Source organism: Chinchilla lanigera, unplaced genomic scaffold, assembly GCF_000276665.1.
Source record: "Chinchilla lanigera isolate Chin_1 unplaced genomic scaffold, ChiLan1.0 scaffold00017, whole genome shotgun sequence".
NCBI lineage: Eukaryota > Metazoa > Chordata > Mammalia > Rodentia > Chinchillidae > Chinchilla > Chinchilla lanigera.
This window is the reverse complement of record NW_004955418.1, coordinates 20,937,558-20,953,132: the sequence shown is the minus strand read 5'-3', so window position 1 is coordinate 20,953,132 and position 15,575 is coordinate 20,937,558. Positions and strand designations below refer to the sequence as shown.

General features: G+C 40.9%; 1 protein-coding gene across 1 annotated transcript in view; it reads left to right on the top strand.

Moving 5' to 3' along the window:
• The window catches only part of Adgrv1 (adhesion G protein-coupled receptor V1), a gene marked incomplete in the record, with an annotated part of 436,569 nt that overhangs the window by 86,759 nt on the left and 334,235 nt on the right, over positions 1 to 15,575 (top strand). The window contains 8 exon segments of the mRNA XM_013512957.1: positions 545 to 724; positions 1,404 to 1,567; positions 4,805 to 4,898; positions 6,863 to 6,941; positions 7,034 to 7,172; positions 7,828 to 7,969; positions 13,179 to 13,441; positions 14,816 to 14,991. Coding sequence (XP_013368411.1) covers positions 545 to 724; positions 1,404 to 1,567; positions 4,805 to 4,898; positions 6,863 to 6,941; positions 7,034 to 7,172; positions 7,828 to 7,969; positions 13,179 to 13,441; positions 14,816 to 14,991 — 1,237 coding nt within the window.

Sequence of the window (15,575 nt, the reverse complement as noted above, 5' to 3'; positions counted from 1 at the left end):
ATTTACCAATTTGAAAATACTGCTTTAGATGTCTGACCCATAGAAATGTTAGATCCAGAAAACTCTAGTAGAATATGAGAATGCTTATCTTTATGGACTGAGGAAAAAGTACTAAAAATGTTGCTAGTTATTTATGGAATTAAAATGTACTTCCAAAGGTAGAAATTTCTGAAAGTAATTTTATGCTAACCGATCAGTTTGGATTTTGGACAATTACAATACAGTACACGGGCAATTCAAATTTACTCATGTTTGAGCAAATTATCTGGATACTTTCTTCAGCTTCTGTTCGATTTCTATAATTCTGCTAAACAATGCAGCCATTAAGGGCAATACTCTTATCAAGTGAAAAAAATCACGACTTGCCATCTTTAAGAAGAATAGAATACAGATTTTGTTTGTTGACCTGAAGATGTCTGTTAGGGATGTGAATAAAGTAGAACCCTTTTTGGTTCCTTTAGTATGCTTCCTAGTACTTTTAAGTGTTTAGAAGTTAATGTTAAATCATGGTTAGATTTCCTGATGGGGTCCCTGATATTTCTAGGGGTTCCACCAGCAGGAATGGCTCTGCTTGACACACAAGGATATGCCGCTGTCTTGACAGTCGAAGCCAGCGATGAACCGCATGGAGTTTTAAATTTTGCTCTTTCATCAAGATTTGTTTTACTACAGGAGGCTAATGTGACGGTTCAGCTTTTCATCAATCGAGAATTTGGATCTCTAGGTCTGTGTTACTCTAGAGTAAATGGGATTTGCAGGCAAAGGATTTTTAGTATCCTATTTGTGTAGGGTGAAGTCATTATGAAAATAAGCAAAGAAAGGAAAAAAATTAATATTTACTAATTCAGGGCAATGCTTTATAACATCTTCATTTTTGAAACCAGTAATAGAGTCACTTATTTTCACAGAAATCCTGTGTACTGGACAGTGACGAATTCTCAACACTGTATGGTATGGTGGTTGACCAGCTGTGGGTCCATCAGTTAGGTGGCCTTGGCCAGACTGGCTCTTCTCCCTGTTTTTAATTCTCTCTGGAGTTGAGGCTGGAGCTGCAAGTGAAAACACGCAAGGCCTGGGAATTCTAGGCTTCGAAGTAGCAAATCCTTTCTCCTACCTTACACTGTTGGCCAAACAAGCCGCACGGCCACCCACACTCAAAGTCCAGAGGCAGGGAAGTAGGCAGTGTGTGCTGTGGGACCTCTTCGAGCTGAAGGTCACGGGTCCAGGAGGAGGGGATGGATTTGGACCAATAATGAGAGGTCCTGTCGGATCCAGGAGGAGGGGATGAATTCGGGCCATTAATGAAAGGTTCCATCAGTGCTAAAAGAAAGGCAGGGTTCACAGGAGACCTTGTTTTCGAAATTTAACTAATTCTAAAATCTTTTTGCATCCACTTCAATCAGGGGCTATCAATGTCACATATACCACGGTGCCTGGAACGCTGAGTCTGAAGAATCAAACAGAAGGAAACCCAGCGGAGCCGGGAGTTGATTTCATCCCGGTAGTTGGCTTTCTGATTTTAGAAGAAGGGCAAACGGCCGCGGCCATCAACATTTCTGTGCTTGAGGTAAAACTCTGATGCTGTTTCTGTATGATCGTATTAAACCTGAAGTCACCAATAGGAAGGAGGAATTGGTGGAATATTCTACAACATCAGCAGTCACATTTAATAAGAGACTTCTCGTAACTTCTCATTTTAAGGTATAAAGTTTTGCGAGGACCAAGATTATGTAATAACTTTCAGTTTTCTCCATGTTAAAATAATATGACTCTGTGCTGTGGATGTGGCTCAGTAGTTGAGCACTTACCTTGCCTGTGTGAGACCCTGGGTTTGATCCATCCCCAGCAGTGTAAAAAAATAATATATATATGTATAATTTTTCCTTTCATGTAAACTTTGTATATTTTATAACTATAATCTCTAGAAACTTAGTGAATGCATTTCTGATTGGCTCCTTTTTTGTTTTGTTTTGTTTTTTTTTGTTTTTTTTTCCGGTACCAGGAATCGAACTCATGACCTCACACTTGCCAGGCAGGCGCTGTGCCGCTGAGCTAAATCCCCAGCCCCTCTGATTGGCTCCTTTAAGTGTGATTGGTTCCGCTCTGCTGGTATTTTGAAATCGGCTTATTTCTTTTCACAATTTTTTTTTCAAACCACCCAGGAGTTTCTATTTGTGGTTAGAAGGGCTGGCCTGCTGTTGTATGTGTGATCACAGAAACACCTTGCGATAAACAGAATCTCCTTAGTGCATTTCCCTCTACCACGGCACTGGCCTGACAGGTCCGCAAGGAGCCCTTTAATGACTCCAAACGACCCGCTGGACCAGCACATTTGTAGAGGTCGGAATCTTTGTGTGCAGACCCGCAGAAGCAGAGATAGCGCACACTCACTAGAGGTGGAGGCAGAAATGATTTCGGTCAAGCCTAAAGAAGTCCCTGGGACTGAATTGTATTTGAAGTGACTTCTCATGTTGTGAAATCTCATGCTATTTGTGGACATAGTGTTTTGGTTGCTTAAATACATTTATAAGAGGTTTATAAAAATAGTGCTATAGAAAGGGTAGTGGATAGAATGTATGAGGAAGAGCAAATGAACATTACATTTGAAAACAACTTCAATTACTACGCTATGTATTTGGGGGGTTTCATTTTTAAAAGGTTTTATTCCCTCAAAGGCTTTTTACTTTTATTTAACTCTAAGTAATGTAAACTATGTACTATCTGTAGTTAGTAAGTATTTTGTTTATTACTATGGCACTGTACCTAAGGTAACACCATGAAAAACCTAAATCCACAAGCTGAAAGGTAATAGTATGGCAGTTAGGTAGCAGGTAATGCAGGAGTTGAAAAAAATTGTAGGAAAAGCATCCTTTTCTATGTTTTTAACATAATTTGATGAAAACACAGCAATATAAGAGCATGAAACTATAAATGCACAACTTGATGAATTTTTATGACATAAATAGATCCAGATGAAGTCATCTCTCAGATGTCTCATCTGTTAATGTAATCAAATACAATTAAGTGGATTATTCCTTAGTTATGTTAATTTTTAACCAGAAAATATATAGCACCTTTCTTTTACCTAGAGTCTAGTTTTTTGAACCTGGGGTTTCAGTTCCCCTTTTGTTTGTCCTAGCTCTTTGCAACTTTTTCCTTTTTGTCCCCTCCCCCCCCCATACCAGGAATCGAACTTACGACCTTGCACTTGCCAGGCAGGTGCTGTGCCGCTGAGCTAAATCTCCAGGCCCTGCAACTTTTTCTGCTCCTTGAGTAGCAGTAGATTAAAACACTGTAGCCCTGACATAAAAAGCAGGCCACCCTGGAGAGCAGTGTTTAGTCACTTGCCCTGTCTCTGAGACCTGACACCCGACACCTACCACTTAAAGGAGAAGTTTATTTTGGTTCATGGTGACATGCCATGGTGGGCTGGCTCCAGGGCAGGACAGCATGGTAGAGGGGATGGCAGGGGAAGGCTGCTCACATCATTGCAGCCAGGAGCCATAGAAGGAAGGGAGGAAGCAGGGAGGGAATATGCTCTTCCAGGTCACGCCACCACTTCCAGGTCACTCTACTGCTTCCAGGTCATGCCAGCGCTTTTGACTGGACCCCACCTCCTAACAATAAGTCAGCTCTATCACTCCCATCATTTAATCCTCTTCCAGAAGCCGCTTGGAGGCCATTCTCAGTCTGAACCCTACAGATGACGAGCAGGGAGTTGTAGTGTGGGCTAGGGGTGATGGAAGTAGTGGGGGACAGCCCTTTCATACCACTGATTCTCTAACTTACATTTTCCATATGTTACATAAGATAAGAATAAGTTTTCACTCTCTGGGTTTTCACTTGAAAACAAATATCCAGTCAATAAAATGAATAATGTGGACTGATCAGTATACTTACTGTCTGTATACTGATCTTTTGCATACACACTTGCACATGTACACACACACACACACACACACACACACATATACAAACATTGAGTTTCTGTGTAAATATTGGCTTTTCACTCCTGACACCAATTTTGCTAACCCTTATGTTCTGGGCACCTGCCTGATTTCATTACCATTATGTGAATTAATAGTAATTAGCTATCATTGATAATAATAATAATAATAGCTATAATTTTAAAGACATTCTTTGTAGACTAGGCAGTGTAATACATTATTTTTCATTATTATTACAACCCTACCCCAAAGTAGCTATTATTTTCCCTAATATAAAGATGATAGAATCAAGGCCCTAAAATTTGAGTAAAATTGGTACTTACTAAAATTAGAGAATTTGGTTCTAGATCTCCTTGACTGCAAAGCCTGTATTTTTTTCATGCCACAATGGTATTCATTTTAAATATTCGATATTATAGACAGTTAAAATCTTCTGTTCATGTTATATTTAAAATAATGATGTGTGTGTATTTATATAATTGGTTTATCTATTATATGTGTCTAGGTTTAAACTATTACTTTTTTTTTCTTTTTTTCCTGGTACTGGGACTTGAACTCATGACCTTACGCTTGCCAGGCAGGCACTGTGCCACTGAGCTAAATCCCCAGCCCTAAACTATTACTTTTAAGTGGCTTCACATGCTCAGTCTAACAACTGCTTATAAACCAAGTATAAGTTTAGTGCTTTTATGTTTGTTTTTCTAATTTAAATAATTTCTACTATTTGCTTAAAATTTAATATTTTCTGTATACCGCTTATGCAAATGTATGTGTAAGAAACATTTTAAAAACAGCTTTTGAGAGTTCATTCCTTTTGAGAACGTACTTGAAGGAATGTAATGGGGTTAATTTTTCAGGATGCTATACCGGAGCTGAAAGAATACTTTCTGGTGAATTTAACTTCTGTTGAGCTCATCATGTCTCCTGTAACTTCATTTCCTCCCAGATTAGGTATGATGGGCTTTTTGTTTGTTTCTTTTATGCACTTTAAATGACATAACTTCATTTTTTGATCAGAAGTGGTAATTGTGATGTTTGTCAATCTCAGTTATGTGTGAAAATGTGGATTTTTATATTTATTTTAATTTAGAAAGTATTATTATAGTCTGTACATTTAATACTACAAAGATAATAAATATTATTGTGTCATAATCTTTACAACTATTTTATAGCAATACATTTAATCTTCAAAATAGTATTAGTGTTTTGGAAGGTATTTTCCTTTCACTTTATTTTAAAATTTAATTATCCATTTTATTAAAGCTCCAAACTCTGAGATGTTCTTATTTTCTTTTAGGTTAAGCAGATCTTTTGTTTGTTGTGTTTCCTGCTTCTTTTGACCGTTGATCTTTTTCTTTTCATGCTTTTAGAAAACACTCAGTTAATTCATTACAGACTGAAAGGTAAAACTTCAATGTTGATACAAATTTATGTAGATTTCTCTTAATTCAATGTATTGTTTGGACACAAACGCCTGTTTGCAGTTTGGAATGGCTGTAGGTGCCATTGCCCAGTAGGGGGTGGTGGTGAGCAGCAATGAGGGTAGCCTAGCCCTTGGCCCCACCCCATGGGTAGAAGGTGCGCTAGACATGGGAGATCAACATGGGTTAGAGGAGAAGCTGGACCAATGCAGTGGCATGTGGAACAGCATTGAAAAGAAATAATTATTTTCCTATATAGTAGTATTCAACAGGTTTCAGTTCTTTTGTAAAATAAACTAAATAGCTCCAGTGACTATTACATCAGGGTTACATCAACTATTACACCCAGTTACATCAGGGCTCTGTGGGGTGATTATTATTCACAGTAAGAAGCTACTGCAGTACTTCCTGCTTCTCGTGCTCACGTTGAGTGTAGCTGGAACTGCTGACTTCCGCTGAGCTCCTGCTGGGACCGGCTGCATTTACATCTTCCCATTTTGTAGATGAGGGAGCAGAGGCTGAGAGAAGCTGGCCAGTGTGCCCCAAACCACACCACTGGGAAGCGGTCGAGCTAGGCTTTCACGGCACGTTCTGGTTTTAGAATCTCTGCTCTACCCTCTTGCTCGAGGGGTGCCCATCCTGATTTTCTGTTCTCTCGGGACACCGCTGCTGCAGCGGTGGTGAACCTGTGGCACAGGACAGCAGTGGGCTCTTTGTTAGCCCTGAAGGGTCTGAGAGGGTCGCCCCACTGGTCTAGAGAAAATGACACTCTTCCTCCTTCCTTCCCGCCTTGGCAGAGTCAGGAGTATCCTAAACTAGGATAAAGGACAAAAAGTTTTTTTAAAAAAAATTAACAAGCTCCAGTAACAAGAGGAGTTAATATTTCAGGATGAAGTAGTAGGTCCTGTATTAGTAACATGCTACACTTCATTCACGGAATACAAGATAAAAAGGCTAAGGAAGTGCGTGTCCTTTGTCTCACTGTGTCCTGCTTGCCGTCTTTCCTCCTGTGTAGTGGTGCCCGGTCTCTCCGGGTCTCTGCTCCGCTCCTGCGCTTCCCACACCACTCCCTGCCGTTCTTCTCTCCTCGCTCTTTCCGCTTTTCTTGCCTTTCTCCTTTGGAGGGTGCCTATTTCCCTACCTCCCAAAGTGGTCGTATTGTAAAGGTGTCATTTTTTTTAAAAAATTAAAATAGCAAGTAAAGCCATATGTTCCATTGCTTATTATTTCATGCTGTTCTTAGCTGTTTTAACTTCTGTAACTCAGTGGCTCTTATAAGCAAGAGCATCCTTTTTCAGACACTGTGAGCATTTGTGCCTGTACTTTCTGGAATCATCTTTGGAGTCATGTCAGCCATCCTGTATATTAGGAGTCACATCAACTCAAAGGGAGGTCTAAATGCTGTATCAAACAGTGCTTTTAAAGGGAACTTTAAGTAAGCTCTATATTAATAAATTTATACTCATTTTAAAGTACGTGCCTGTGCTTTTTCAGATGCAGAAGGCTTGACCGCACAGATCATTATCGATGCCAACGATGGTGCCCGTGGCGTGATCGAGTGGCAGAGTAGCAGGTGAGCCCATGGCTGTGCGAAGGCTCTTTCTGAGTTATGGTCTCCCACAGAGGAGTTTATACACGAAAGGGGATGTATTCTCTTTATTATAGATTTGAAGTAAGCGAGTCCCACGGAAGTGTGACCTTGGCAGCCCAGCGGAGGAAAGAGGCCCTGGGCCAGGTGTCCTTGTTTGTGTATGCCCAGAACGTGGAAGCCCAGCTGGGGCTGGACTACATCTTCACCCCAATGGTAGGTCTCAGTGGTGATCGCGGGTCACTTTTATAAATTACTCTTTCGTCATTATTCCTTCTAAATTATCAGGACTGAGGTCCTGCAGAAATAAATTAATCTTAATGAAATATTATATAAGCTACTTCACAGTAAGTTAGGAAAAAAATATTTTCAGAGGGTGGAATCATGTATTTCACTATTTTACCAAATAATGTAGTTTGAATGTTCAGTACTATTCTAAAGGTTATTCTGTGTTCATGAATTATTTTATCACAATATTTGATACTAGCGAACATGGAATTTTGTGTTAAAAAATTTTTACATGAAATGACCTCAGAATTTTTTTTATGCTTCTTGAAAATTTTAACTCAGTTTGCTTTTAACTTATTGAAACACCATTACTGTTTTTAAGTACTTTTTACTTTATCTCTTCCTGACTTTTATTTCTTAACTGGATGTTTACTTTTACTTTTTCCTCCATAACCTTTAATTTTTAAACTAAAATATTGTCTGCTCAAATAAAAAAGGTATCATGCAAAAAATAAGGAAAAGAATTTCCTGTAAAGTAGCCTGTTCTTTACATTTACAATTGTATTGTATTGCTTTCCAAACATTTTATAAAGCCTCAGAGTGTATTGAAATATAAAACTGTTTCTTTTACCTTTTTGACCAGATTCTTCACTTTGCTGATGGAGAAAGGTATAAAAACGTAGACATTGTGATCCTGGATGATGACACACCAGAAGGAGATGAAAAATTTCAGCTCATATTAACAAATCCTTCTCCTGGACTGGAGCTGGGAGAAAACACAATAGGTAATTGATGATTCCCTCTCCATAGCCCCTCTGCATTACGCTGGTTTCCCGACTATGGGGACAAGAGGTATTTTAAATTAAGCATTTCAGAATCCCTGTCAGTGAAATGGTGCATTATCCTGTGTGTATTTGTGTATGTGTACTTATGCTAAAAATCAAAACTAGGTTGGTACCTTGGGGAGCAGCTGAGCTGGACATTGACCATGCATTGGGGGCTAGAGCAAGGCCAGCCCCCAAAACACAAAGTGCCAGAGGCAAGCCATATAGACAGGTAGTTGGGACCAGCGCAAAGCCAGTGCAGCAGGTGTCTGGCCTTGGGTGTTCCTCCCTGTGAACTACAGCACGGATAGCTCTGAGAATGTTTTGTTTTCAGTGTTCTCAGCAAAACACTGAGACCTTGCACTTCTGGCCCTGTTGAGCACTTCCTCTCCTTTTTACTGTGTATAAATAAAGATGCAAACTGTGCTGCATTGTTGCTGCCTCTCCGTTAGACAGGTCAGGTCCCACCCAGTCCCGGCTTTCCTTTTATGTGTTTTGTTTCTTCTTAATCTCTCATTGCCCCCTCTAGGACCCTGCTCACTGTGCAGGTCACCGCATGGTACTAAAGGCAATGTTAAAGCCTTTCCTCTAATATCACAACGGTATTTAATCTGCAGGTGCCTTCTCTTCGCAATGTGAGTTCTGCTCTGGCTCCCTTCTTAGCTGTAGGCAGAGTGACCAACGTGTTTCTCAGTGTCCCCCAACTGCCACAGTATTCTGCGTAGAGTGGAGGGTATTAGTTCCTTGCATTATCCCAGCCCTAATTCTTCATTTCAAGAGTTTGATGTTGTCACTAAGACTCATCCTGTTTCACTGCTTGTTAGATGCTGATTCCTTAGAGAAAGTGAAAGAAGAACAAAGGCGGAAACCTCATGAACATACAGAACACGGGGTTAGAAGGGCTCTTACGCACGCCCTCTAATGGATGAGCGGAGTAGCTCATGGGAGAGTGTGTGCTCAGCATGTGTGAGGCGCCGCCTCCCCTGCCCCAGTCACTTCAGATCCTTCACATGTTAGACAGGCCAGCTGGATTTACAGGACGATGGCGACTGACTCTTCAGCCTCCTATTTCAGCTAGTGGTTTGAGCATTCTTTGGGATTTTAAGTTAATTAGCCTTTGTATTCCTCACTTAATGCCCTTCCTGTGGAAAAAAAAAGTTTGATTTGGGTGAAAAATAAGAAAGAATTTTGAGTAACTGAAGATTGAATTTTAGTTTTTTTGCTGAATTGCGTTAGTTTATTGGTGTATTGATAAAATATAGTGATATTTCTAAGTCTCCAGAAACCTGTTTTTAAGGACATGGCTGTAGTTTCATATTCAGAGAGCATATATTTGAGATGAAACGATTTCCTTGTAGAACATAGAGTTACAGGTAACTCTCTATGGATTGTGGGAATGGACGCTGTGTGTTTGTTAAGAACTGTCTGTGTATAAACAATTCAAAATTCAGTTCAAATGGATTTCATCGGAGGGTTCAGAGACATATGGCCTTCGATGAGGTAGCAGCAGGACTTATTGCCTCCAAAGAGACTGCTGCCTTCCCTCTTGTCTCTTTGCCATTTTGGAATATTGGCTTCATCCCAAGGCTAACATTACCCACTGTTACAAGGAAGGCAGTGGTCAGCATCGTCGTTCTGCATTCCACCTAACAGGAAAGAGAGCGAGCACTCAAATTCAGGCATTCCTAAATCTTCAGATAATCCTGATCGGGATTATGCTGCTTACGTGCCCACCACCCTGTGTGAGAGGGAGGAGTATATCAGTGGGCTCTGCTCAGTTTACTTTATACTTGTGATTTTCTGTATTTTAAAAATCTCTCAAAACAATAGGTGCTTTGAAAGTGGATCTATCTTAAACCATGGCTTATTACCGGACATTGGATTGCTGCCAAACTTTCGTACAGGTTTAGTCAGTGCCCTCGGGTCTGAGCCTTTGTTAGTGGGCACCACTGGGACCGTGGTGAGCGCAGTGGGTGTGGAGTGTGGACAGGGCCGCTGCCTCCATCTCTTCTGCACCCTGTGCTCCCACAGTGGTTTCTCCACATCTTCACCAGTATTTCTTTTGTCTTTTAATTTTTTTTTTAATTTTAGAGAGTAAAAGAAGGATAACATAATAATGGGGGGGCTTACCAAATTACAGACAAAGTGGTAGGAAATTATCAATGGTTATTGTTTTACATATTGTTATCTACAAGATAGTTTCTCAGGAAAACAAATAGACAAATGATAGTGAGTTACAGACAAAAAGAGGTAGGAGATTATCAAGAGTTGTACTATACTTAGGTATCTTCAAAGTGGCTTCTGAAGAATATAAATAGAACTATACATGAGTGATCTACTGAATAATCATTCAATAATTCTCAATGGTTGTTGTAGGAAACACATAATAATAAACATGGGTCCCTTTATGAAGTAGGATAGGAACAATATAAACATTACAGAGTTATGGATAGATTAGTAGGAAAATATCAATGACTGCTGTAATACATGGTGGTATCTTCAAAGTGGTTTCTCAGGAAGACAGAGATACACAAGAAGGATCTAACAAGTAGTTACAGCCTAAGGGTTGTCAAAAATCAAGTGAGCCGTGTGGGGCCAAAGCCATTTTTTGTAGTGTTTTCTCTCTAGCCTCCCATCGCATTGGGACCCCACAACCAGTTAGTGTCCTCTCCCCAACTGTGAGCACAGGCAGAAGGAATCCTGCTGCAGACTTCTCCAGAGCCCCTCCACAGCCTGTACTGTCAGGGGAGGAATGGCTTCCAGGGAGTCTCTGCAGGTATTGTGCAAGGTCCTCCTGGTTTACAGCTTCCAAGCGGCTCTTGTGACCCCAGTCCACAGGACCTCTGACTCCATGGGCTTAGTCTGCCTTCTCATGTTCTCTGAGTCCTTGTTCAGCAGCTGCTCCTCCGCTGGCTCTGGACCTTTCTGGTTCTCAATGGCAGGAGCAAGAGTGGCCCGTTGTATGGCATGTATTCCCAGGGGTTGTTCAAAGTTTGAAAGATTCACACATGTCCGTGGGTGGGCATCTGCAGTTGGTGCATGGTGGGCCAATTGTGTCATTGTTTCTCTGTGTCATGATAGATCTCATGCACCAGGGGCCCTCCCTCCGGGGGCCTATGAGGCAGGAAGCTAGCCAGCTGGAAGACCGGCGCTCCCCGCCCGTGACTCCCCGTGCGCTGGGGGCCCTCCCTCCGGGGGCCTACGGGGCAGGAAGCTAGCCATGTCTTTTAATTTTTATGCTGGTTCCAGTGAATGAAAAATATGAGGTCAGGGGCTGGGGATATAGCTCAGTGGCATAAGCGCTTCTCTGGCAAGCCTGAGGTCATGAGTTTGATTCCTGGTACCAAACAAAAAAAAAAAAAAAAAAAAGAAAAAGAAAACTATATGGTCATATGGTACATTCTTACACACTTTTTCCTTCATTTTCCTTTTATTAGTGAGTTTGACTCTGGTCATTTTTCCTTTGTATAGTTCTGTTTTTAGGTCCCTTGTGCACTTTTCTGTGGCTTGTGTTTGTATTGGTTTATAGGAATATTCTCACTATGTAAAGTCAGTCCTTCATTTCCTAAATACATTACAACTATTTCTCCTGGACTGGCATTTCTCTTTTAAATTTATTATGATGCCTTTTATTCAGAAGCTTAAAATAGCAAGTATTTTCTAATAAATTTGTTAAATCCTATTTATTTCTTTCCATCCAAACACTCTAAAATATTTTACTGCATTAAAATATTAGAATAAAATAATTATGAAAAGTATACTTTATCATCATTTTTATTTACATTTATTATTTAACATGCAGGGAATGTAGCATTGGAGACAAGGCTACAGTGGTATTTTTGTCCCAGACTGTATAAAGCGATGCCCTGCTGTCATAAAGAAAATGAACATCCTTAGCCATTGAATTTCAGTGGGAAACTCTCACCTGTCCAAAGCTGATAGAAGATGTGGTGTAACCACGGGCAGCTCTCAGTCCTGCTGATGTCTGTGACCTTGTGCTGAGTGAAGCTCGGACTCTCTCCTCCTGAGGAGGAGGCAGCTGGGTGTTGGTTCACGGGCTCCCGTCCCTGCAGGAGCTGCCCTTGGGAGTTCAGGTCCCACATCTGCAACAATGCTGGGCTCACACTCATGGGTCAGTGATCCCCTCAGGCACAGAGAAAGCGCTGGGAAGCTCGGAACTGCTGCGTGTGCCCAAGAGTGGGATGCGGGACAGGGACATTGTAACACGCAGCAGCACTCACCACAGTCGCGCATTGCAGTGTTGTGATTTTCTTCTCATGGGCTTTGGGGTCTTCAGGTTAACATCCAGGTGCATTCTTATTGTGGGTGAGGCCCCTTCGCTGGTCTGCTTAGACCCGCTAGCCTTAGCCCATGCACACATGCGTTGTGTGTGACAGTCTGTAAGCGTGTGTGCTGCCAGGCACACTTCCTGGCCTTGCACACGGCTCTGCTGCTTCCTAGCTTTTGAACTTTGGATGGCCGTGCTTCAGTTGTGAAGTGGGAATAATAATACACTCAACCTTGTGGAGTTCCTGGGAAAATTAAATAGGTTATACATGGATGCAAAAATTAGTAAGATTTTGATAGTATTGGTTGTTGCAGTTACTACTATTTTTATGAATGGCTGTAAAAACAGAAAGCTCTTGATTTTTGGAGGTTGCTAAGCCTGTGTTGTTGGCTCTTAGAATAGTTCTAATAATTTTCTTCTTGTGCATTTTCTTAGTAGACAAGCATTTCATTTAGAAAATAGTGCCAGTTCCACCGTTTCTTTTCATTCTTTGTACCTGTTTTCAGAACGATGCCCCGAGGACTCTGTGATCTGTGGCAGGGATGAGCGACTCCACTGCATGTATTGTTTCTGTTTGTGATGGTCACGCTTTCACTCTTTCAACAGTAAATGTGGTACGGCGAGTGACTCCTCGGAGATATCACTCCACAGCTTGACAAACCTGCTTTCTCTTCCAAGGTGATAGACTATTTTTATACCACAAGGGAATGTAGAATTTTGTTAAGTGCTTTAAACAGTTTTCCTCTTTTTAAAAAGATTTTCTTGAAATAATGACCATAGGTAAAGAACTGGCCTCATTTACAAGAAACAGCCACGCTCCTTCCAGCATTTGAACTTGTCCCGTTCTGTTCCCTTTCATCCTGCCGTTCTTTGCCCTCACAGCCGTGATCACCATCCTCGCAAATGACGATGGCCCGGGAGTCCTGTCCTTCAACAACACCAAGCACTTTCTCCTGAGAGAGCCGGCGGCTGTCCACGTGCAGGAGAGCGTCGCGGTGCTCTACGTGGTCCGGGAGCCGGCGCACGGGCTGTTCGGGACCGTGACCGTGCAGTTCGTGGTGACCGGGGTGAACTCCTCGGAGGAGTCCGAGGATCTGACCCCCTCCAGGGGCTACATTGTTTTAGAAGAAGGAGTCCGAGTCAAGGTACAGCATGCCTGCTCTTTCATGAGAAAGGAAGCTTAGCTTTACTGTTACAAATGACTTCTCTAAAGGTGCACGCTGGGTCCTCAAAGGAAGAAAGAAACATTCCCAGTTAAGGTTTTAGGTAAAGACTTGAAGAGAGAACCACAAGAGTGGCGCTGCGGTCTGTAAAAGCTGCAGCTGGAGCAGTGGGCTCTTCATAGGGTAGAGGGACGGACAGGGAACAAAACCAGGAAGAGCTATTCTAAACTCCAAGCCCATTTCGGTGGTGTGGCCCCTTTATGTTGTATATTCAGCATAAACTAAAAAAGTTCCAGGCCACACTCGGCTGTTTCTTCTTGCCACCAGTTAACTGAACAAAATGTAATGGCTTGTTTTAGATGAGTTGTCTGAGAATAGGAATAGTATATAGAAGAAAAAATGCTGAATTTGAGTTTAATTATGAATGTCATCTAACAGAAGTTGATCTCCCAAACTTCTTTTTCTACATATTTAATTTTCTGTTCCTATTATTAAGCTTTATTTTTTAAAACAGTTTAAATTTAAGATGATTATACTAACTTTAGACTTTTTCAAGCTGGCCATATAAAATATAACTCCAAAGCAGTATACTTATAACTCTTTCATTTTAAACAGTTCATCTAGTTAAGTAATTTTTCTCAGGATAAGTTTGTGTAAACTCAGCATACTTTCATGGTCAGCTTTTTTTATGTTCTTGGAAATTTACAACTTTTAACTGTTGGAAGACCCACTTAAATCCTGAAATGATACAAATTCAGAGGAAACCGCTTCCTAATGTGGATAATTATAGACCCGTTCTACACAGGGTTCTTAAGCCCTGTGTAAGCTGAATCATATGGTCTCTGCTCTTCTGTGTTTAACTCCTGTCACTCAGTATCGTAGCTGTTTCTTCTTCTTTTATTGCTGAGTAGGGTTTCAGTAGAGGTCCCAGTTGGTGGATCCATGCCCCGCTGTGAAGATTTGGGTTGTTTCTGACTGGTACCTGCTACTGCTATTACTATGGTTGAACAGTGAATCCTGGCTCACAGTGGGATGAATAAAGCTACATAGTCAGGGCAGCATAAGAAGTTAGCAAAAAGGAAGATGTGAATTTAACCTTCTAATGGGTATTATTTTTAAATACTTAAAATATTTATTTTTTTAGACACTTCATTGCAATATGTCCCTGTTTTGAAAATCTGCAAAGTAGTACACTGAAACAGTTATAGCTATCACACTGTGGGGATTATTAGTACAAGGAAAAGAGATGATATTTCTGAAAACATTATTTTGTTGTCAAAATGTTGAATAAAGTTCTCTGTGTGTGTTTGTGGCAGACTGTATTCTAATAACTGCATCTTTTGATTTTATTTTCAGGCCCTACACATATCTGCCATATTAGACACGGAGCCAGAAATGGATGAGCATTTTGTCTGCACCTTGTTTAACCCAACTGGAGGTGCTAGACTAGGGGCACCTGTTCAAACTCTGATAACAGTTTTGCAAAACCAGGCCCCTTTGGGGCTATTCAGTATCTCTGCTGTTGAAAATAGGTATAGTTTATTATTAAGGAGATTATCACTTTGAAAACTAAATAAGGAATGTTTTCTGGACATAGGAAATGTCTTGATTATTTGAAAAGGGGCTTTTTGGTTTGTTTGTCTGTTGTTTGTTTGTTTGAGTCAGGGTCTCACTATGTAGTTTAGGCTGCCCTTGAACTCGCTTATATAGGCCCAGCCGGCCTTGAACTCAGGGCAGTCCTAGTCTCCTGAGTGCTGGGATTCCCTGCATGTGCTACCCCGCCCGGCACAAAAAGGGACTTCTAAAATGCTTCTGGAAGATAGATTCAGAGAGGCTAAAAGCTCTCTCTCGTGACAGGGAGCACCCAAAGGCTAAACAAGTCTGTGTAATGATGTGATTAGAGTTTCTATATTCTCAGGCTAAGGTCTGCATCATTTTGTGTTTTTAAAATAGTGAAAATCAGTAAACATGAAATGTACTTAGTTGCTCAGACAAATGAATGACTCTTCAAATGTTAACATGACTGAGTTCTAAAACTTCTTCTGAGAGCTACACATATTTATATTTTATATCTTAAAGAAACTTTAAGGGGTGAATTCTTTTTTTTTTTTTTTTT